This window comes from Balaenoptera musculus, chromosome 18 (assembly GCF_009873245.2).
Source record: "Balaenoptera musculus isolate JJ_BM4_2016_0621 chromosome 18, mBalMus1.pri.v3, whole genome shotgun sequence".
Classification (NCBI taxonomy): Eukaryota; Metazoa; Chordata; class Mammalia; order Artiodactyla; family Balaenopteridae; genus Balaenoptera; species Balaenoptera musculus.
Genome location: NC_045802.1, coordinates 1,141,039 through 1,164,381, shown reverse-complemented (window position 1 = coordinate 1,164,381; position 23,343 = coordinate 1,141,039). Strand labels below are relative to the sequence as shown.

Sequence of the window (23,343 nt, the reverse complement as noted above, 5' to 3'; positions counted from 1 at the left end):
TTTATTCGTTCATCCATCCATTGACGCTTAGGTTGTTTCCATGTCTTGGCTATTGTAAGTAATGATGCTGTGAACATGGGAGTGCATATATCTTTTGGAGTTAGTGTTTTTGTCTCCTTTGGAAAATACCCCGAAGTGGAATTGCTGGATCATATGGCAGTTCTGTTTTTAATTTTTTGAAGAACCTCCATACTGTTTTCCACAGTGGCTGCACCAATTTCAGTCCCACCAACAATGCACAATGGTTCTCTTTTCTCCATATTGTCACTGATGCTTGTTATCTCTTATCTTTTTGATTGTGGCCATTCTAATAGGTGTGAGGTGATAATCTCCTTGTGGCTTTTTTTTTTTTTTCCTTGTGGTTTTAATTTACATTTTCCTGATGATTAGTAATGTTAAGCATCTTTCATGTACCTGTTGGCCATTTGTACATCTTTTTTGGAAAAATGTCTGTTTGGGGGCTCTGCCCAGGTTTTAATCAGACTCTTTTTTTTTTTTTTTTTTTTAATTGAAGTATAGTTGATTTACAGTGTTGTGTTAGTTTCTGGTGTACACCAAAGTGATTCAGATATATATCTGAATATATATATGTTCTTTTCCTTTATGGTTTATTACAAGATATTGAATATAGTTCTTTGTGCTATACAATAGGACCTTGTTGTTTATCTATTTTATTTATAGTAGTTTGTATCTGCTAATCCCAGACTCCTAATTTAACCCTCCCTCCCTCCCTCTCCCCTTTGGTAACCGTAAGTTTGTTTTCTATGTCATAGAAATTTTCCTATGGATTATAGGATTATAGGAATTCTTTAGTGAAGAATGGACATCTCTGTTGTATTAACTCTATACATAAATGTGGTACTTATACTAATTTAGGTCTAAAATTTTCTTTAGTACCTTTTATATTTGTTGCTGTTATAAATAGTATCTTTTGTAAGCCTCATTTTTGAGATTGCTGCTGGCATAGAGAAGTGAGGTTGGCGTTTGTATGTTGATCTGATATTTACTACTTTTTCAAAAATCTTATTGATTCTAACAACTTGTCTTTAGAAGCTTTTTAGTCTTTTCAGTCGTCGCAATTTGTATTTCTGATGCTTATCATATGATACGTTTCTTTTTCTTACGGTGCAGTGTTGAATACAAGTGGTAATAGAAATCCTTTCTGGTTCATCATTAGGAGTAACGTTTGCTAAAGGTTTTTGAGCTCTCCTTTGTCAGAATCGCAACATGATTGAGTGTTGAATATTATTAACTGTGTTCCTACTTAATCCGTTGGTGTGATAAATTGGTTTCATAACGTTTCTAATCTTAAAACTGCCCCTGCATTTCTGGGGTCAACCCAGCTTGAGCATATGTGTCATGGCCGTTGTGAACGGCTGGGTTTGTTTGGTGTCAGGGTTACAGCACTTACTGGATCACCATCCAGCTCATTCTCTTTTCCTCTCTCTGTGGATCAGTTTGTATAAGATTGGTTGTTTTTGTTTTGTTTTTTTGCTAGTTCAGTAGATCTCACATGTAAATTTACTAAGCCTGGTATTTTCTTTGGGGGAAAAATTTAAACTAAAAAGTTTAAACAGTTAGTTGTGGGAGTATTCAGGTTTTCTTTTTTCTTTTTTTGCTTGATCCAAATACAAAGATACATTTTTCTAGTAATGCATTTATTAGAGTGGAATATATCTATTTCTGTTAATTTTGTTCCTAATATTATTTCAGAATACAGTTTTAATGTGAAAATGGTGTATGCTCATTGGTGAAAATAATTCAAACAGTGCATGAAGTTAAAATTCTCCAATAGTCCATCATTTATCACTTTATTGGCATCTGTTTATTCACACGTAGACCTATATAATACCTTTATATTATGATAATTTTATGTCATTAATTGGTGTTAGAAGTTATGTTTTTAATGTAAAAACTTAGGGGACTCGTTCAATGAGTGGTTCAGTAAAGTTATTTGTACTGTTTCCAGTAATGCTGCAGCAAATACTCTCATACACAAATCACCGAGTGACTCTCCTGTGAAGTAGACCTTCTTAAATCAGTTCCATTTTCAGTTAACCCCTCAAATGGTGTCTTGGTCTAGGTAAGGCTACCTTTCACAGCTGCTCTTCCATGAATCGGGCAGCCTTTAAAAGAGTGGATGTGTCCTAGAGAGACAGAACAAAGGTAATAAGCATAGTCGTTAAAACTATAATAGAGATTATTTAATTTTTTTATAATTTTTTGTTTCATGCAAAATTTCTGATGGCTTATAAAAAGAACATTTAGAATGAAATAATCTTTCAGAACTTGCCAAAGACAATTAGAGTAGAAAGTCAAGCCTAGAGAAAAAGAGCAGTCTTGATATTCAGGCTGTAATATCTGTACATACAAGTTTGACTTTTTAGAAGGGGCTGAAGATAACAGTTCCTTAGGAGGGTCTCATGCAAAAAGAGGAAGCACACCTGCTTCTCAGAGGAATGCTTCCTAATAATAAGCAAAAAGAAAAAATCTCTTGCAAAGCTTCATATAGTGAATGATATGGAATCCTCAATCCCATGACAACAGATGATGCTTGAACAGGTTTTATTTGGCTCTTTCTTACAACATTCTTTAACCCTCAGTATACCACCAGGGTCTAGTTTTTGAGTTTCGTTTTTGAACAGTTCTAACTATTTTAAATGTCAGTTTTTCATGACTTTTATTCTTTCTTAGAGACTTTAGAATGAAAAGAACATTTATTACCGTGTAATTAGCTTAGTATAAATCTAAAACACATTATGGATTTTTAGTGATCTGATTTCTCCCATATCTTGAAGCATTTTGCTGTTTCATGATCTTAGCAAGTATTTCACCATTACTCATCAACTCCCATCCATAATAAAAAAGAGACTAAAAGAATAAGAAAATGGAAGCATGATACAGTCACCTGCAAGGAAGGTGCAGTAGTGACATGAATCACCACAAATAGGATAATAAAAAAGAGACTAAAAGAATAAGAAAATGGAAGCATGATACAGTCACCTGCAAGGAAGGTACAGTAGTGACATGAATCACCACAAATAGGATAATAAAAAAGAGACTAAAAGAATAAGAAAATGGAAGCATGATACAGTCACCTGCAAGGAAGGTACAGTAGTGACGTGAATCACCACAAATAGGATAATAAAAAAGAGACTAAAAGAATAAGAAAATGGAAGCATGATACAGTCACCTGCAAGGAAGGTGCAGTAGTGACATGAATCACCACAAATAGGATAATAAAAAAGAGACTAAAAGAATAAGAAAATGGAAGCATGATACAGTCACCTGCAAGGAAGGTGTAGTAGTGACGTGAATCACCACAAATAGGATAATAAAAAAGAGACTAAAAGAATAAGAAAATGGAAGCATGATACAGTCACCTGCAAGGAAGGTGTAGTAGTGACGTGAATCACCACAAATAGGATAATAAAAAAGAGACTAAAAGAATAAGAAAATGGAAGCATGATACAGTCACCTGCAAGGAAGGTGCAGTAGTGACATGAATCACCACAAATAGGATAATAAAAAAGAGACTAAAAGAATAAGAAAATGGAAGCATGATACAGTCACCTGCAAGGAAGGTGCAGTAGTGACGTGAATCACCACAAATAGGATAGATGGCTACTCTTCATTAGTTTTCAGTTTTCTACTTGCATTTTCCAAAATATAGCACAGTCTTTCAAGACGTCTTGAGATAACCATCTTTTACGTTTTGTTGTTAATTGTTGTTTTTAACATTTCATTGGATACTATTTGAAATTCAGAATTTTTCATTTTCTGCCCGTAGTAACAAAGAAAAGGAAATTGTCAGAATAAGATGTTTCAGTGATAAAACAAATCAGAAGGTGAATGTAAAGAGACAGCAGCACTCTGAGCTGTCATAATGTTGGTAAAATTGATAGTATAAGTGAAATCTGAGACTAAGTTTTAGGTGATCAGTTTTCTCAAACTCAATAATTTATGAGCAAACAGTATATTTCCAAGGACAAAACGAAAGTATGGCATTCCCATCCAGTCATTCCATGGAAAACCTTCACCCAATATTTTGTGAGTTTAGAGTTTACTAAAGGATATTGACAGTATTTCTGTATCTTTTTAAAATTTATTTATTTATGGCTGTGTTGGGTCTTCGTTTCTGTGCAAGGGCTTTCTCCAGTTGTGGAGAGCGGGGGCCACTCTTCATCGCGGTGCGCGGGCCTCTCACTATCGCGGCCTCTCTTGTTGCGGAGCACAGGCTCCAGACGCGCAGGCTCAGTAGTTGTGGCTCACGGGCCTAGTTGCTCCGAGGCATGTGGGATCTTCCCAGACCGGGGCTCGAACCCGTGTCTCCTGCATTAGCAGGCAGATTCTCAACCACTGCGCCACCAGGGAAGCCCATCTGTATCTTTTTTAATGTTCATGCAACAGCATTTACTTAATACAGTTTGTAATTGTATTGATGGTGAAAGCAGTATTTACAGAAGGGGTTGGAAGGAAATAAATGATGTAATGAAAAATATTGGTTGAATTGATCATTTTCATTGGTATTTATAAACCTAAATGAATATGTTACTGCATTTATGGAACCAGGAATATGGCTGTCCTTCAACAAAATTACGAGCTGTCAAGGTTTTAAAAAGTGTAAAGCATTTTGATGGTCCATGAGCGAGCAGAACCAGCTTTAGTAGTAAGTTAGAACCTCCTAGAGTTAGATTTTGCAAGTACAGTTGGTCCTCATCATTTGTGGATTCCATATTTACAAATTCACTTCCATGCTAAAAATCCTTTGCAACCCCAAAATCAGCACTTATGGAACTTTTCATGATTATTCGTGGACATGTGTGTGCAAAGAGTGACGAAAAGTATGACCCGCCGGCTTGCTTGTTCCCAGCAGGGGTCAAGCCGGGAAGACGCGCTCTGCCTTCTTGTTTTCACCCTCACACCGTAAACAGGTGTCCTTCTCACCATCTCCAGTGCTTCATTTTTCGCATTTTTGTGTGAAACGGGATTTTCCAAAATTCTGTCACAAAATATTGAAGTTCTTGCAGCGCAATGACTGATGGGATGATTTTGCTGTTTCCGATGGCCTCCAGGTGTTGTGCCCGAGTGCAGGGAGGGTGGGGTGAGCCTTAGGGAGAAAATGTGGGTGTTAGATGAGCTTTGTTGGACAGGCTGCTAGCCATGAATCAGCAGTGCATGTGAAATAAGGTGTCTGTACACATAAGCAAGGTGGTTATTGACCTCTCCACCTGCACATGGTGAAAGCTGCAGTGACCAGAGTATTCGCTAATTCAGTGTTTGTGGGGACTTTGTAGGACACAAACACCGCAGGTAACAGTAAGAGTCCAGTATTCACAACGTGAACATGTCCTAGTTAGTTACATTCAAAGAATGTTGCCTGTTTTCAGTATAAACACTTTCAAGGCCAGAAAAATAGGAATAAAATTTGGGTTTGCTATTTTAAAATTCTTAATAAAATTATCTAGTGAAGTTTTTTTCACTTTCCCTTTAGTCTTATGTAAAGTTTTCACAAAATTACTTTTTTAAAAAAATGTATTTATTTATTTATGTTTGGCTGTGTTGGGTCTTCGTTGCAGTGCGCGGGCTTCTCATTGCGGTGGCGTCTCTTGTTGCGGAGCACGGCTCTAGGCGCACGGGCTTCAGTAGTTGCAGCACGCGGGCTCAGTAGTTGTGGTGCACGGGCTTAGCTGCTCCGCAGCATGTGGGATCTTCCCGGACCAGGGATTGAACCCGTGTCCCCTGCATTGGCAGGCTTATTCTCAACCACTGCGCCACCAGGGAAGTCCCCACAAAATTACTTTTAAATATTTTTTAAAAATTTAAAGTTTCATTTGATCCAGAATATGACAGTTTTTCTTTGTATTCCGTGGGTTAATAAAAGCAAAAGACATAAAACACCATTCACTGGAAGCAGTTCCTTAGGTGCTTGTGTATTCTAATCTGGAGGTGGTATTCTGATGGTCTGGCTTACTCTGGAATACTAGAAATAGATCTCCCATTACTTTCTTTTTTGAGTCATTGACAACTTGCTGAAATAACAGTTTGGGGTGGCGTTCTCTGATGGAGGTTCTAGAGTTGGTGTATTTGTAGGATGAGGCCTGTCTGCTTTGGAAACCAGGAGAGCAAGTTGTAGACCAGACCTGTAGACCTTTCGTGTTCCTGGTTCCTGGTTCGCTACCTATTAACAGAACATCAGAAACCGTGGATTGTGCCAAACAAAACCTTTTAAGGTCGAATACATAGCTCGAAGGCTCTGCTCCTTTATTTTTAACAAATTACTTATGAGAGATGCCATTATTAAAAACTGACCCCAGAATGTATGGTTATCTCTTGTGGCCTGTAGTGTATTTTCTGCAAGTGTTTTGTTTGCTTCTCACTTTTTTCCATTGGGTTGAGCTTGAAAGTGTCAATGAATGGTATGTTATTTATGTTTTTGCACCAAACATAGTGCTTGACACCTAAGTATTCTGAGTTTCACTGAATAAGTGATCTAGTGAATTTGTGGATGAAGAAATCGATGCAAAGATTGAACTACATTACTAACTAATGGCAGAATTCGGACGTGGATTCTTACTGGCATGTGAGAAGACGAGCAGAGCCGCCTGGCGTCCTCCGTGTGACCCCTCCTCCTCGAATGGCGGAGTCCTTTACTCTGAAGTTGGTTCAGGGCCCCGCCTGTGCGTGGGGGCCGTGTCCAGCCTGGCTCCTTTCAGTCCCTCTGTGCGCCGTCCGCGAGGCGTCCCCAGGGGTCCTCACACGTGCTTTGGGTTTCCCGAGGGTCCTCCTGCCTTGGCGCCCTCCTCCAGCTTCTTTGAGGCCCATCCTTGCCTTCCTGGTTCCTAATAAAATGTCAAGGAGCTCTCCTTGACAAATGAAGCTCTCCCCATGTGTTCTTTTTTTTTTTTTTTTTAATTTATTTTATTTATTTATTTTTTAATTTTTGGCTGTGTTGGGTCTTCGTTTCTGTGCGAGGGCTTTCTCTAGTTGTGGCAAGTGGGGGCCGCAATTCATCGCGGTGCGCGGGCCCCTCACTGTCGCGGCCTCTCTTGTTGCGGAGCACAGGCTCCAGACGCGCAGGCTCAGTAGTTGTGGCTCACGGGCCAAGTTGCTCCGCGGCATGTGGGATCCTCCCAGACCAGGGCTCGAACCCGTGTCCCCTGCATTGGCAGGCGGATTCTCAACCACTGCGCCACCAGGGAAGCCCCCCATGTGTTCTTAAATATGCTAATTAGGCCAGTCTGTTCTCATCGTTCTTCAGTTTTTCTAAAATCGTTTATTCTTACTTTAATCTAACAGTTCTCATCTTGACTACAGAAAAACGTTAACATTATTTTTGTTTGAAAAACACATGATCTGCAGAGCACTGAATGGCTAGTCTTTTACAGAAATAAACATTAATTCCTGTTTGCCTAAGAATTTAGATTAAGTTAGAAAGATTTTAGAAAGTTTAATGAAAAGCCTACACACATTTACTGCAATGTTTGAATTAATCAGTTAATTTTAAGACGAGCTCAGTTTAGCTTGATCATTGATTAATAATTGGGAACCTTTGTTAAAGGAAAACCTGTAAACCTGTCTGTCTGTATGGCTGTGGGATGCTTGCTGTGATGTCCGTCTTACTCTCTGGCCATCTGTCTTGTGAATGTCCTTTGCTCTTAGCTGGATAAAGACGACATGGTGTACATGGAAGCGTATGACAGACTGCTGGAGTCCTGGCTGACGCTGGTCCAAGACGACAAGCATTTCCATAAAGGCTTTTTCACCCAACACGCAGTTCAAGTGTTCAATTCCTATATTCAGTGCCACCTAGCCGCTCCCGATGGCACAAGGAATTTGGTAAGTTTTAAGCCGGATTGTAATTAAAAATCTATTTCATCATATAATAAATACTAGAAACATAGGTGAGCTCCTTCAGAGGACTTGCTGAGAGCATCAGATGGAGAGCAAAAGTCTAAACAGGTTCGTGTTTTATGGGATGTGGCTTGTAGTTACCTTCATCTCCTTAGTTTTCAGTTACCCACCTGTGTCTTGCAAGTTGTCAGGTGATATCCAAAGGACTGTGGATCTTAAAGGTGTCAGATCTTCTCAGTGACAGAAGTTGAAGTCTCTGGTGTGGGAAGTGGGTGGTGGGTGTGCACTGGCTGTGTTTACGTGCGATGGTGGGGGGGCCATACCCCGACTCCTTCTCTTCGAGTTTCCCCCCTTTTTGGTATCTGCTCGGCCTTCCTTTTCACGTGTGGTGTTGAGGTTACGTTACAGCTCGGTCTTTATTTCTTTCATCGATAACAGACTGCCAACGGAGTGGCCTCTCGTGAGGAAGAAGAGATAAGTGAACTTCAGGAGGATGATCGAGACCAGTTTTCAGATCAACTAGCCAGTGTAGGAATGCTAGGACGCATTGCTGCAGAGCACTGTATACCTCTCCTGACAAGGTACACACAGTCCAAAGACACCCCATGGACAAATACTGTCTATTCACAATCCCCCGGCGAGCACTTAAAGTGTTTAAAGACTTTAAACACCCCCTCCCCGTGCCCCAGCACACGGAACAAATGGACAGAAACACACTCATGATTGCATTCCTTGGCTTGTACATTTGGAGCCCAGGCACTACAGCATAGATGGCAGAGAGATTATGGAAAACATGGTATGAGCAATGATGGGACCCGTATCAGTAACAGCTTGGAATAACCGGTTTTCAAATGCCTGTTGTAATAAACCTTGATTGTTTGTAAAGCGATGTTTTAATTCTGTGTCATAAACAATAAATCACAATTCTTCTAGCGCCATGAGAACACTGTGTATACAATAAATATGTTTGTATATGTGTTTTGTGCTAACATCTTAATCTCTGCTGTCTAATAAGTGGAAGTAAGTCGTTCCGGGGCGCTGCTGGCTGAGCTTCACGAAGCCGTTGATGTTTTCCTTCTTGTAGTTTATTAGAGGAAAGAGTAACGCGGCTCCACGGGCAGTTACAGCGGCGGCAGCAGCATCTCCTCGCTTCACCTGCGTCGGGCTCTGTTGACGGCAAGGTGCTGGATGATCTCTATGAAGATATCCACTGGCTTATTTTAGTTACAGGTCGGTTGGTCGTTTCTTTGTAAAATGTAATTGCCAGCTGAGCAGTCTCAGCCTTAAGAGAAGCTTCATGAGTTAATAACAGTAGTTCATACGCAGTGTTGACCTTGAGATCTGGATACAGCTGTTGTATGTCACAGAGCTGCGGATGCTTTTCTTTACAGTATTGGCTGGCATGTGTTCAGTGCCTGTTCTGTACCACATGTTTTATGTGGAATTCATTGTAGCCCCTGCATTAGTACTATTATTAGGTATTATGGTTGTCCTTGTTGCTGTTATTATTATTACTATCATTATTAATTATCACCCTGTCTTAGACGCGAAGAATCTGAGACTTGGAGACCAGCCCTGGTCACACTGGTGTTAATGTTTGGAGCCAGAGTTCAAATCCCAGCAGTCTGACTTTTCTTCAGGGTCTTCTTCTGTAACCATGCTGTCAGTGTTTCTGTATTTTAAATACTCAGGAGAAAAAAAAAAAAAAACAACCTTAATGTTTGGAAAGGCATTCCCAAATATTGACTTTTGATAAAGATAATAGTAGAATTCCTCTTAACTTTACAGAATATAGTACTGAAAATTATTAAAAGGTCACAGAGTAAAAAGCCTACATGTCAGTATGAATTATAAAATTGGTGAATAAAACTTTTGTCCTTTGTCCTTTCCTGTGTTTTTGAGGGTTAATTATCTTAGAAACAGAAAATTTCTTCTCATCAAACTTGAATTAACATATTAACATTTATAATTTACTTTTTACATCAATTTATATGGTGTATATAAATCAAATAAAACTGAAAACATTTATAGAGCAATTTGTTAAATGTAGATTGTTAAGTGTTCATTTTTAATTTTTTTTAAACTGAAGGCTACCTCTTAGCTGATGATACTCAGGGAGAGACTCCGCTAATACCTCCAGAAATAATGGAATATTCCATCAAGCATTCATCTGAAGTTGACATTAATACAACACTTCAAATTTTGGGATCTCCAGGAGAAAAGGCTTCTTCCATCCCAGGGTGCAACAGAACAGATTCTGTGATTAGGTAATATGACCTCTATAGCTGTGCTCTTGTAATTTATTCTGTTTTATAAGTTCTGAGTTGACGGGTAGATGACTCGAGTGACAGGCGGGTTGTAAAGCTGACACACGAAAGAAGATAAAACTCGGAGAAGCCTTGAAACAAACAAGGATGGCAAGTACTCAGCACATTTAAGCAGTGCCACTCTGGTGGGAATTGACAGCTGTGTCCAGTGCCAAGGAGGACAAGTATAAGATTATTCTGGATGCAGTGAGGCCTTGAAGGGACATTTGGTCTAATTCCTGCAAACACATCCCTTGACCATCAGAAAGCAGTGCTAATGCGGGTTCAGGCACCTGAATGAAAGCACCAAGAATGGGAAATTCTTAGAGACCAGGTGAACATGAACATGCATTTATTGTTCAGGAAGCTGGAATGACTTTCCAGTGGCTTTCCTGGCCTCTCATAAAATAGAAATATTTGTCCTGAGTGTGTGTGAACCTTGAGAGCCCTGTTATAAGATGGCAGTGTGCCTCAAATGAAGGAATTCACTGTGATCTTCCTGAGAGGAATGGCAAAACTTCCGTTAATTCTTGATGGTGAAGTTGAGGAGGGATGAACATGAACTAAATATCCTCCTAAAAGTGGATTTGAAAACAGCAATTTAAGTTTCAGCATCTTAAACTTTAAATTTAGGTTGCAGACAGAATAATGAAATAATATTGGTTTTTGTCTGTTGCAAAATCAGTAACTCAAACAAGGTACTGTCCCCTCATTCTTTTTATTTTAATGCAAAATAACATAGATACCATTTAAACCTGTGCAATAGAAAATATGTTTTGTTTTGTTTTTAATTAAACTGTTAAGCGGATATCAAGGAAATGTTTGGGAATTTATTTCCTTTATTGTTGCATTCTCTGATTTGAAATAAAATGTCAGTGTCAATGCTCTATTGGAAAAGTTTTATTTCTTCCTTTTGGGATTGCTTTCGGCATTAGATGGAGTAATTGCTTTGGTTTGGTTCATGGTGAATGTTAACTGCAGAGTCAGTTCATTTCAGGGTGCTGTCCTGTTGTGCTCTGTGCCACCGTTCTTGCCTGGGCAGTACCCTCAGGAATGCTTTCCTTGCATTTTCAGTGCTTTTTCAATTTTTGCCAGTCTTGGGTATCAGTGAGGGAGCAAAACATTTTGGTGTCTGAGAGCAAAGCCTGTGAAGGGTTGAGGTGGGGACCGGAGCAACAGGAGTCACCGTTGTTCTTCAGTCCAAAGAGCGAGTGTGACATTGAACGGCAGGAGGGAGACAGGCCTTGTTTACTAAGAAAGTGGTTCGCATTTCTTGAAGAAATCATCATTTGACAAGTAACTCTCGAGTGCTTACTACGTACCAGGCACTGTTCTAGAGCAGACAGATCGCTCCCCCTTTCAAGCTCCTCGTGTGGGAGAGGGAAGAAGTAAGGGAATGGCGTGGTTGTTAGCAGACTGTCAGTGCCGTGGCAAGGAGGCCAGCTGCCCGAGGGCCAGGTGTGCAGACCTCAGGGCTGTGTCGGTGTTACAGGGTGCCGTCAGCGTGAGCTTTACTTCACGTACCTGAGGGACCCCACTGTTCTAAAGACGCCTCCCATTAATTTATGTGAACGCGTTTTCTCAGTGCTCATATCTATTGAAATGAAAAACAGGAATCAAATTACACATGGACGAATTTGGAAAAATCAAACCCTGCCACATTAATCTTATTAAGATACATCCATTTTATTTATTTATTTTAATTTTTTTAAATTGCAGTATAGCTGGCCTACACTATTGTGTAAGTTACTGGTGTAGAATATAGTAATTCACAATTTTTAAAGTTTATACTCCATTTATAGTTATTATAAAATATTGGCTATATTCCCTGTGTTGTACATAAAGTTTTATTTTTAATAAATGTGTTTAATAATTTATTTAAATTTGTGTGATATTTTGCTCAATTGTGTACTACTAAGTTTTGTAACGATAACTCAATCCAGAAGACATTTTTAACACAGTCTTATCATTGGAAATTTTTAAAAATTATATTTTAATATCTATACATACTTGTTTCAGAGAAGTACATGGTGTGATCGATAAAGCGAGTATAAGAAGTTTATTATATTAGGATAATAGTCTGTGGGGAAATTAAATAGGAATAAAAATTTAAGGAGAAAAAGAAACAGTGTAAAGCTTCCAACTGTGAAAGAAAAACTTGTTTCTCTTTTACATGGATGGTGATGGGTATCAGAATTCTAGGATAATTAAATCCCAGTGCATACATTTGCACGGTTACTGTGATTGCTTAATGCACGTTCTGTGAGGCTGCAGATTACATCATTTAAGCTGTTTATTCTTATGGGGAAAATTTGATACTTCAACTTAAAATGGATTGTGAGATGTTTGGGTTATTTTTGCTCACATACGCTCTAACATCATTTTTAAAACTTTGAGTACTGTTGGCATAGCGAGTGTATGTAGTGAAACAAGAAAACCTTAAACCCACCTGCGTAAAGAAGAAGGTCAGAGAAGGGGTTGTCGCCAGCTGGGAAGGAGGTAGCAGTGGGTCAGGGGCTGAAACTGCCCGTGAGGTTCCACAGCAGGGAGATGGGTTCACTCACCCTGGGAGCAGCGGGGAAGGCAGCGTTCCTGCCTTAGCGCCGACATTCCTAGAATGGTGTCATGATGGGCTCTTTCGCTTAAGTCCTTTGCTTCTTTGCCTTTTAGCTAAAGTCAGGTTAAATATAGATCCCTTGTGCCCCCCTTCCAAACCCAGAACAAAGCCTTTTTTTTTGTCTTTACTGGTCTGCATATCGTGCTGTGTTAACGCTGCTCAGCGTATGAATTCCGTAGTGTAGAAAGGACAATACATGCACTCGCGTAGGTAATTCTAGCAACGTTTTTATTTAAAAATACCGTTAAAAGTCAAGTTTGTTAGGACTTGGACTAAATAGGACTGTCAGATTTAGAGACAAGACTGAATATTCAGAACATTCTGGATAAGTCACTGACCCGTCCCCACACCATAAAATGACCAGTGTCCGTGGGTTTTAAGTAGCTTTTAACTGTGTGCATTTCTCTGTTTTGAACCTGAAAAATCTCTTTAGACAGTAGTGCTGAGACTCACACGAACAGAAAAGGGCTTTTTAGGAGAAAAATATGGTTAGACAGCCAATAAACTGATAAAGGAATAAATGACTTCCTTTTTGTACCTACAGGCTGTTGTCTGCTGTTCTCAGAGTTTCAGAAGTTGAGTCTCGGGCAATAAGGGCAGATCTCACGCACCTGCTAAGCCCTCAGATGGGCAAAGATATTGTTTGGTTTCTAAAACGCTGGGCAAAGACTTATCTCCTGGTGGATGAGAAACTGTACGATCAGGTCAGAATGTAAAACCGTTTGACTTCGTTTGGATTTATGAGGATGGGAATTATAGAAATGAGAACGTTTTTCTTGGTGATTTTCTCGTCAGAATGTGAGTAAGAGCTGAGCATCTTCCACACTGGAGAAAACCGTGTGGACAGCATGCTGTTTTGTTAACTTTTCCTAGAGCACATCATGTGATTTCTGCTTATTTTAACCTGTGTTAAGTGCAGAGTACTGTTTGGGAATGGATTAATTTATGTTCTTTGTATTTGGTGTGAATATGTGACTGTGTTTGTAATATGAGAATAACTAAAGCTAATAGGAAAACCACACTGGGAAACGTCAGTGGATTGACGATGTCCTTTTTTGGACTTTCGGAAATGAATACATTTAGAAAATTGGTGTGAAGTAAAAGCAGTACTGCAGATTTAGTGCTCATTTCAGTTTGATTTCTCTACGGGGTTTTTTGTTTTTGTGTTTGTTTTTTTTTTCCTTTTTCCGGCAGATCTTTCTTTCTGACCTTAAAAAATTTGTTTTCTCCGAAGATAAGCGTGCCATTCAGTACAGCATTTGGAGCAGACACGGAGGGCTCTCAGTGGATTGTTGGCTACCTCTTGCAGAAGGTCCTCAGCAACCTCTCGGTGTGCAGCAGTGAGCAGGACCTCGCAAATGACACGGTGCAGCTGCTCGTCACCTTGGTGGAGAGAAGGGAGAGGTGAGCTGATGCGTGTGACTTCACTGGAGTCTTTTCAAGTGGTGAACAGTTACACGGTCCTAAGGTCTAGGTGGACCCTGCGTTTTTGGAGCAATGTGTTTTAAAAAATATATCATAGTCTTGTTACAAATGCAAACAGAGCTTTTCCATGTTACGACTGAAGATTGCATAGGTGTTCAAGGATTTGGCATCAAAGAATCTTTGTAAGTAACATATATATTTAATTTAGTAATTTACAGTTTTAATATAGAATAGTCTTATTGGAATTTTCAGCTATCCCATTAGTATTATCCCATTTTAAAGATGATAATTTAAAACTGATAATTTAAAAACTGATAATTTAACAATTAGTAATTTAATTTTGCAAAGTAAAATTTTTAGTGCTTTCTATAACAAATTCTGGAGATGTTTTCAGTTTTCTTACTACATAGGAAAATGATTGTCATTACTACTGTCATTGGCTACTATTTATTGAATTCTTGTAATTTATTAGGTACTGTTGCAAACACTTCATATGTAGTATCTGATTTAATCATTTCATCAGTCTCAGCCATGAAATTTAGAGCTGTTATTACTGTTGTTATCTTTATTTTACAGATCAGGAAACTGATAATTAAGAGAGATTAAATAAACTTTACATTGACAAACGGCTAATTGGGTCCGAATACAAGACTCCAAAGTCTATATACCAAGTTGTCTGTGCTGGACTTGAACCAGAAGTTGATGCCCGTAGCCCTGCGCTTTGTTTGCTTAGTGCACTGCGGTGTAAGCAGGTGGTGCGGCTTGTCTCTCCCTGCAGGGCAAACCTGGTGATCCAGTGTGAAAGCTGGTGGAACCTGGCCAAGCAGTTCGCGAGCCGACGCCCGCCTCTGAACTTCCTATCCAGCCCCGTGCAGAGGACGCTGATGAAGGCGCTTGTCCTGGGGGGCTTCGCTCACATGGACGCAGAGACCAAGCAGCAGTACTGGACAGAGGTAACCGTTCCCCTGCCTGTGGTGGCTTCTCCGCGTCACCCTGCCGGGGTTTCATCTATGTGTTGCTGCAGACGGTCTGTGGAAACATAGCTTTTCTGGTGTTTTCCCTCCTAACGAGTGGGTTGGCGCTTAGGGTTCGTCCGACCTGCTGACCTGCTTGCGTGAGGACGTTGAACGCTGTCGAGTGCCCGTCAGTTTAAACACCTTTCCCCCAACGCGAATGAGAGCCTGAGCTGGTGTGTTGCTTCTCCATGAAGAACCCGTGACGTGTTCCTTTGTCTCGGACAAGGACGTGCAAATTAACCACTGTGTTGGCTTGCTAGGGCTGCTGTGACAGGATACCACAAACTTAGTGGATTTAAACAACGGAAATTTACTGTCTCACGGTCCTGGAGGCCAGAAATCCGAGATCAAGGTGTGGGCAGGGCTGGTTCCTTCTGAGGCTGTGACGGAGGGCCTGGGGTTCCCGGCCTTTCCCGGAGCTCCTGGTGCTTTGCTGGCAGTCTGCGGCATTCCTCGGCTTGTGGGTGCATCACCCTGATTCCCCTGCATCTCCGTGTGCCCATGTCTGTTCCAAATTTCCCCTTCTTATAGGAACACCAGTCATACTGGGTTAGGGGCCCGCCCAAAGGACCTCATCTTAATAACTAATTACATCTGAAACAGCCCTATTTCCAAATAAGGTCATGTTCTGAGGTACCAGGGGTTTGGACTTCAACACATCAATTTTGGCGGGATGTAATTCAACCCACAGCAACCACCCTGGACACGTCGTCTTATATAATAAGGTTTAAATTGGGAACCAAGAGTTACCAGTGCAGGTAGGTTGCCAGCCTGTAATCCCGGTGACTGGATGCCCTTAGTGTTGAGAAAGGGCACAGTAACAGAAATAGGCAGCAGTCTGTGACTTCAGAGCCAGAATGAAAATCAGCCTGGCCACGTGTTTCCAGTTTAAATAATTTATTTTCATACGTGCAGCTTTAAATAGAATTAAGAGATCCTCTTCATGAATATGCCTGTTTACTCTTACACCCAGGGGAGTTGGAAGGAGAAAAACAGGCTGGAGCTTTGTGTTGGTCTTCACCCAGTAGGACAGAGGTTGGAGACTGCAGCCCACAGACCAAATCTGGCCTGCGGTTTTTATAAATAAAGTTTTTAAAAAATATTTATTTATATATTTGGCTGCGACGGGTCTTCGTTGCGGCATGCGAACTTCTAGTTGCGGCACGTGGGATCTAGTTTCCTGACCAGGGATCGAACCCGGGCCCCCTGCATTGGGAACGTGGAGTCTTAAGCCCCTGGACCACCAGGGAAGTCCCTATAAATAAAGTTTTATTGAAACACAGTCATGCTTAACCGATTACATCTTTTCCATGGCTACTTCTGCACTACAGTGAAGTCGTAATTGAATAGTTGGGCCAGAGATAGTATGTCCTGTAAACTGTAAAAGATTTACCCTATGGCCCTTTATGAAATATCTTTTTTTTTTTTTTTTTTTTTTTGGGAAAGAGATGAAGATAGTGGCAGAATCCTGTGAATGGCGTCAAGGAAGTCTTTTTTTTTCTTCTTTTGAACTTAAATTACTTAAGGAAGTATGATGATAGCATGCACTTATATTCTTTTCCATAAGTAATAATTTCTTTTTTTCAGTTTTACTGAGATGTAATTGACATACGTCATTGTATAACTTTAAGGTGTACAGCATAATGGTTTGACTTACATGTATTGTGACACGGACGGCATCCATCATCTCATGGATACCAAAAAAAGAAAAAGAAAAAAAAAATTAAGGAGCATTTTTTTCCTTGAGATGAGAACTCTCCGGATCTCCCCTCTTCACTTTCCTACATCTCATATAGTCATCGTGATGTACGTTACATCCCCAGGACTTATTAATCCTGTAACTGAAAGTTTGTATCTTTGTCTTCCTCCCTCCTCGATTCCATGTATAAGTGAGATCGTACAGTATTTGTCTTTCTCTGTCTGACTTATTTTACTTAGCATAATGCCCTCAAGACCCATCCATGTTGTCATGAGTGGCATGATTTCCTTGCTTTTTATGGCTGAGTAATATTCCATTGTATATATGTACCACATCTCCTTTATCCATTAATCTGTCGATGGACACTTGGGTTGCTTCCGTGTCCTGGCTATTGTAAATAGTGCTGCTATGAACATAGGGGTGCATGTATCTTTTCGAATTAGTGTTTTCACTTTTTCAGATAAATATGCGAGGTGGAATTGCTGGATCCTATGGTAATTCTATTTTTAATTTTTTGAGGAACATCCGTACTGTTTCCAAAGTGGCCGTACCAATTTGAGTTCCCACCAACAGTGTACGAGGGTTCCCTTTTCTCCACACCCTCGCCAGCACTTGTTGTTTCTTGTCTTTTTGATGGCCATTCTGATAGATGTGAGGTAATATCTCACTGTGGTTTTGATTTCCGTTTTCCTGTTGACTGGTGATGTGAGCACCTTTGCATGTGCTGTGTTATTTATTTGTTTGCCAGAAGTTAGGATCACCTTCAAAATGGGGCTTGTAACATGTGGTTCAGGTATTTTTTGTTTTTTGTGCTTTTTTTGCCTCCAACAATTAGAAATGTTTTGGAAAGTGAATATTTACCCAAGTTGAAGAAATTAAGCATGTGAAGCAGACTTTTAAAAAATTCACGCTTTATTTCTGTAGGTTCTTCAGCCTCTTCAGCAGCGATTCTTAAGAGTGATAAACCAGGAAAACTTTCCGCAGATGTGCCAGCAGGAGGAGGTGAAGCAGGAGATCACTGCCACACTGGAGGCCCTGTGTGGCATTGCTGAGGCTACCCAGGTTGACAATGTAGCCATCCTTTTTAACTTTTTAATGGACTTCCTTACCAATTGCATTGGATTGATGGAAGTTTACAAAAACACCCCTGAGACTGTCAATCTCATTATAGAAGTTTTTGTTGAAGTTGCACATAAGCAGATATGCTATCTTGGAGAGGTGAGCACGGTCTACTTTGATCCCTTCCAGATCAAAACTCCTGATAGCTATGACAAAATGATAGATACTTTGCTTCAGATTGAATGAACGTTATTTGAAATAATATTTTTATGCCTCCAAAAGATTTTTCAAAAGAACTCAGAGTTCAGAGGAAGGCATGTTGAATGAATGTAAATTCTTGCCCTAAGAATGTTAATAATCAGGCATTTCTTTGGGCTAATATGTTACTCAGTCAAACTCATTCACATGAGGAATATTTGATAAAACAAATGGATTATGGTAGAAAATTTTAACAAATTTCTCTGTGGTGGAACCCTAGGACTTACCATTTTAAGTGGCAGTTTGCATCTTTGTTTTGTAAATCAGATGAATGTTCAGATACACTAAGTTCTTTTATATTCAGTCAGCAAAGATGTTCCTGATTTGTGTTTGTTGTTGTTGTAGATCAAAGGAACCTGCTTAAAAGTGAGGTTACGTTTGATCAATGTTACAAAGGTCGTCACAGGTGCACTGTTCAGAGGTTAGGCCAGTGCCGTTTATTCTAATGCTTGGTGCTCTGTGCTTCTGCACGCTAAAGCATTTTAAATCTTAAAATAATATACGTCATACAAGAAGTTGAACAGGAGTAAAGCGGTTCTGTTGCCAAAATTATATTGTCTTTCTGGTATGCACAATCAAATGCACCACAAAAAGAGTGTCAAATTTTATTGTTAGAAAACTGATATTTTAAATATAACTGTAATCTTTATGCTTTTTCATTTTTGTTAATGCTTTAATATAGTTTAAGACAAGCGTTAGAGCTGCTGTTGGAATTCAGAGTAAATTTATTAGATTACATCTTAAACTTCTTTAATATTTATGTTTGTTTCCCAGCCCGGCTCCCCCTAGTAGCCTAATTTCTGCCTGCTTTTTCCCAGTCCAAAGCTATGAACTTGTACGAGGCCTGCCTCACCCTGCTGCGCGTGTACTCCAAGAACAACGTAGGGCGGCAGAGGGTCGACGTTACCGTGGAGGAGGAGGAGCAGTACCAAGACCTGCTTCTCATCATGGAGCTCCTTACTAACCTCCTGTCCAAGGAGTTCATAGATTTCAGCGACACAGGTACAGCGTGCGTGAGGGCTTTTCAACTTTGCTGTCGTTATTGTTTTTATTAAAGCGAAGGAGCGTTGTCATTACGTGACGTGCCACGAGGAGGTCCCATTTACCGAACAGGTGGAAGTCGGTCTCCGTGGCTGCGGGGAGGGCGGGACCAGCAGCGCTGTGTGCTTGGCCTTCCTCTGGTAGAGGTGCAGGTGCTGGTGTCTTCCCTGTCCTAGGCTCCTAGCCGGTGCCGGACACTGTCCCTGTCACAGCAGCATGAGTCTGGTGCCACTGTTGCACTCGTTTTAGAGGCCAGGAAACAGGCCCAGAAGTCTACACCACTTGCCTGCCGGTGTGCAGCTAGCGCGCCCCAGCGTCTGACTTCGGAGGCCAGTGTCCAGAGCTCGCTTTGCTGTCGAGTTCCTCCCCCGTGTCCTCTGAGGAAACCCCAGCCCTGTGCCCACTGCAGCTTGGGAGCCACTGGACTTGGGGGCTGACAGGCGACACTCTGAAGCCCTCACCTGGGGCTCCCCAGCAGCATGACCTTGGCGGAGTCTGTTGCCTTCCTGGGCCTCCCTTGCTGTTACAGGGGCTGTGAAAATCGGTGCCTGCCAAACTGTGTTCACGATGAGCTGGCAGGTGCCTGCCGTTGTCGTTCTCGTCACCGCTGTTGTCCCAGGCAGGCGTGTCCGGGTGCCCGGAGCCTCGAGTGCCCACAGCTCTCCTTCACCGCCTCTTGCCCACCGCCTGCCTTGCCGCAGGACACAAGGGCCTCGCGCTCCACGAGGAAGACGTGCTGTCCACGCCTCCTCCCCGGGCTGAGCTGATCCCTGGGCAGCGGGTGCCGCTGCCCCTTCTTCTCCGATCCCTTCTCGCCCCCTGGGCTCAGCACACCTGACACTGGACGCCGTTCTTCTCTGTTCCCTCCACCGGTTCACTTCCCTTGTTCGCCCAGCAGAGGCCTCTGGCAGAGCTGCCCTGTGCCGGGCACCGTCAGCTTCAGCCCAGGAGCTTTACCGCCCTGGGCAGGTGACAGGGCGCCAAGGTGAAGGGCTGCCGCTGCCGCTGTTTCCAGGCCCAGCCGCTCGTGCGGGTGGTCGGTCCCCGGTGTTCTGACTCCTTCAGGCCGGGGTTGCTTCACCTTTTCTAGGTCAGATGTGCCTCTAAGGCCTCAAGTTGTTCTGAGCCTTTCCCTTGAACGGTGTATGTTACACGACCCTCTGAGGTTCACATGCCGTGTTAGTTGATTTGTAGACTTTCCAGGGGTGTAAGGACCAGGATAAGAGTCCTGTACCCTGAGGAACTGACTCTCAGTTAAGAACTGATATTGAGAGGGATGGGAGAGCTTTCTATGAAAGGCATTTGGAGGGGACAGAAGCCCTCTCAGGCTCCCCTAGGAGCGAGCTGTGGAGTAAACAGTGTGGGTGAGTGTGGACGGGCAGGTTTTCATAATAAAAAAGCAGAAGGATTGAAATCGTAATACAATGTTAGAAAAGAAATTGAGGCCAAAATGCTCAGGATTGAAAGTACAAAATAAGGGTAAAAAGACTAGAATAAGGTGGATAGGGTTGAGGTCTAGAAAAAAGAAAATGAAGACAATTAAAATAGGAGATGATAAAGCGACAGGTAAAATAGATGTTAAAAAGGGAGAGAATATTTTTAAGTAATTATTTAAAAAATAAAATAAAGATAATAGGTGAGATAAGAGAAAATATTTTAAATATTATGAAATAAAATTAACATGCCAGGTGAGATATAAAAGCATAACTGAAAATGAGCCTCTGCACGACATTCTTGAGCCCCTGGCAGAGCCCGTGGCTGCAGAGCTGAGTCCCACGGTCCAGGCCAGGAGCCGTCTCTCGAGCAGACCCAGCGGCGGTGGCCAGCCTGCCGTGGCCCCGGCCCAGCAGGCCCAGGCTTCCTACTGGATGGATCTAGGCTCGCCAGTACCCGGCTTTGGAAAATGGGATTCTTCCACCTAGAACTGAGGCTCTTGGAGAAGAGCACAGAATTAGGCTGAAAAAGTGGTTTTTAAGTAGAAGTGCTTTTTTACCACATTTTGTCCTTTTTTTCCCCTTGTTGTGAAAGTAAATGCGCTCACAATAGAAAAAATTTGAGGTACAGGGGCAGAAAAATCACCCATACTTTGACATAATCCAGAGCAATTGCATTTTGTTAATTTCCCTTTTGGTTATTCTGTACACTTTTTTTGTGATTACGCTCCACATGTAATCTTATACCCTGCCTTTTTCATTAATGTGTTATTAGCCTCTTCCTTGTCGTGAAAACTTCTCGTGACTTTTTGATGGCTGCGTGGTAGTCCCCAGCTCGGAACCTAGCCCTGTTTTTGTGACGTAGGACATCTGGAGTGTTTACAGTTTTGCTGTTGCAGTGATCAACTGATTACTTCTGTGGATGACTCACTGTCTAAGTTGATGGTTCTATCCTTACTATATACAGTGCTCAAAAGTCTCTTATTATATTGCTTTTGAGGGTCGCTATCACACTGTATCCTCACCAGCATTTAAATGTTATCATTCAGAAGTCATTTGTAATCTATAATGAATCAGAAGTAGTATCTTCAAAAACTTTGTATTGCTTGCTTAGTGACTGGATCAAACTTGTTTTTCATTGGGCTTATGGTTTTGTTAGATGTTTGTTTGTGGATTTTGGTCCTTTATCTGTTTAGGTTTTAAGAGTCTGAGTAATTTATATGCCTCCTTTATGGGTTAAGGGTGATAATCCTTTGTCATGTTAGTAGCTTTTTAAAAAAAAAAACTTTCTTTTTTTATGCAATATTTAATTCCTATATTTCCCCCCATTCCTTTCCAGCTTAGAAAAATCCCACAAACCTAGGAGAGAAGTGAATAGTACTGCGGAAATTATTTAACTCACAGTATGACCAGTGTGTCAGTGGGGTCAATTTTACTTTTCAAAAAACATTGATTAAGTGTTAGTTTTACTTTCATCGTCGTAGAATGATAATGTAAACACAGAATATCTGCATCCAGTGTTCAGACCCTAAACAGTACAACACAAAAGGATGTATTATCCTCTTGCAGATTTATTTTGTCTTGGGGGCTTGACTCCGCTTTCACTTTCATGCAGGAGAACATACCAACCTTCGTAGGTTTATTGATGTTACAGCTGTAAGACTGCGTTGTTCTCATTTTATAGATGAAGTGTTTAGGGGTCAGGAGCCTGGGCCAGCAGCAAACAGATCTGTGTCGGCAGCTGATGTTGTGTTATATGGAGTGAACCTGATTCTGCCCTTGATGTCACAGGACCTCTTGAAGGTAAGTGAAGAAAGGAATGTGAACATTAAAACCGCATATGCTTGAACTCGAAGGTTCAAGATATTTCAGACACGAATACACGTCCGATTTAATTCAGGGGGCCAGTACCTACTCATCTGTTAAGTGTGTGTGGAAATAAAGTGTTTGTGTTGCTGTTCTGTGTCCTTCACACCCATGCCTTCCCTGGAGCCCTGCACTCACTGATCCCTCAGTGTCGGGGAAAGACTGGTTCTTCCAGAACCTGAGTGCTGATGTTCGCGGTTTTGATCCCCTCATCATTTGTCGTTCAGCAAATACAGTAAGTTACACGTGTAGTGAATTTCTCTGGTGCTTTCCCAGCATCATTCTCAGGCTGAGGGTTTGGGCAACAGAAGGCATTTCCCAGCCGCTCCATGGAGAAATGGGATGGTAAGAAACCAGGGCTCATACAGCTGGTCAAGTTCCGTACGTTCTGACTGCACTGGGCCTTGGTTTCTCGCACTGGTCCATGTCAGGGGTGTGGTGGCGGTGAGGCTGGCCTTTCTCCCCCTTTGAGTACCATCGAGGGAGGCTCTCTTCTCCTGCGTTGTCAGGAGGTGGGAGGTTGGAGAGGAGGAGGGAGGTGCACAAAATAGAGGGGCAGAGGGAGGGGGATGGGGAGGAAGCAGGGCTGGGAGGGGCCTGTGCAGTTGAGGGTCAGAGTGAGAGCTGTTAGGTTCCCGGCGCGGCGGCTGTGACTGTAGCCTTGTCCCTCCTGGAGAAGTGTCTCTGCGGAGAGCAGCCGGCAGGGTGGGAAGTTCAGGAAGCTTTGTGTATTGATTTGCTTTCAGGGTTTTTTTTGTTTTTTGGTGTT

At 41.5% G+C, this 23,343-nt stretch overlaps 1 protein-coding gene across 4 annotated transcripts in view; it reads left to right on the top strand.

Annotated features, from left to right (window-relative positions):
• XPO4 (exportin 4) overlaps window positions 1–23,343 on the top strand; it is a 112,347-nt gene that overhangs the window by 79,497 nt on the left and 9,507 nt on the right. For all 4 annotated transcript variants that reach the window (XM_036831073.1, XM_036831075.1, XM_036831074.1 and 1 more), the window contains 10 exons: window positions 7,663–7,839; window positions 8,293–8,435; window positions 8,939–9,084; window positions 9,944–10,121; window positions 13,322–13,481; window positions 14,012–14,181; window positions 14,981–15,155; window positions 17,842–18,135; window positions 19,053–19,236; window positions 22,393–22,511. In XM_036831073.1, coding sequence (XP_036686968.1) covers window positions 7,663–7,839; window positions 8,293–8,435; window positions 8,939–9,084; window positions 9,944–10,121; window positions 13,322–13,481; window positions 14,012–14,181; window positions 14,981–15,155; window positions 17,842–18,135; window positions 19,053–19,236; window positions 22,393–22,511 — 1,746 coding nt within the window. The remainder of the gene's footprint in view (window positions 1–7,662; window positions 7,840–8,292; window positions 8,436–8,938; window positions 9,085–9,943; window positions 10,122–13,321; window positions 13,482–14,011; window positions 14,182–14,980; window positions 15,156–17,841; window positions 18,136–19,052; window positions 19,237–22,392; window positions 22,512–23,343) is intronic.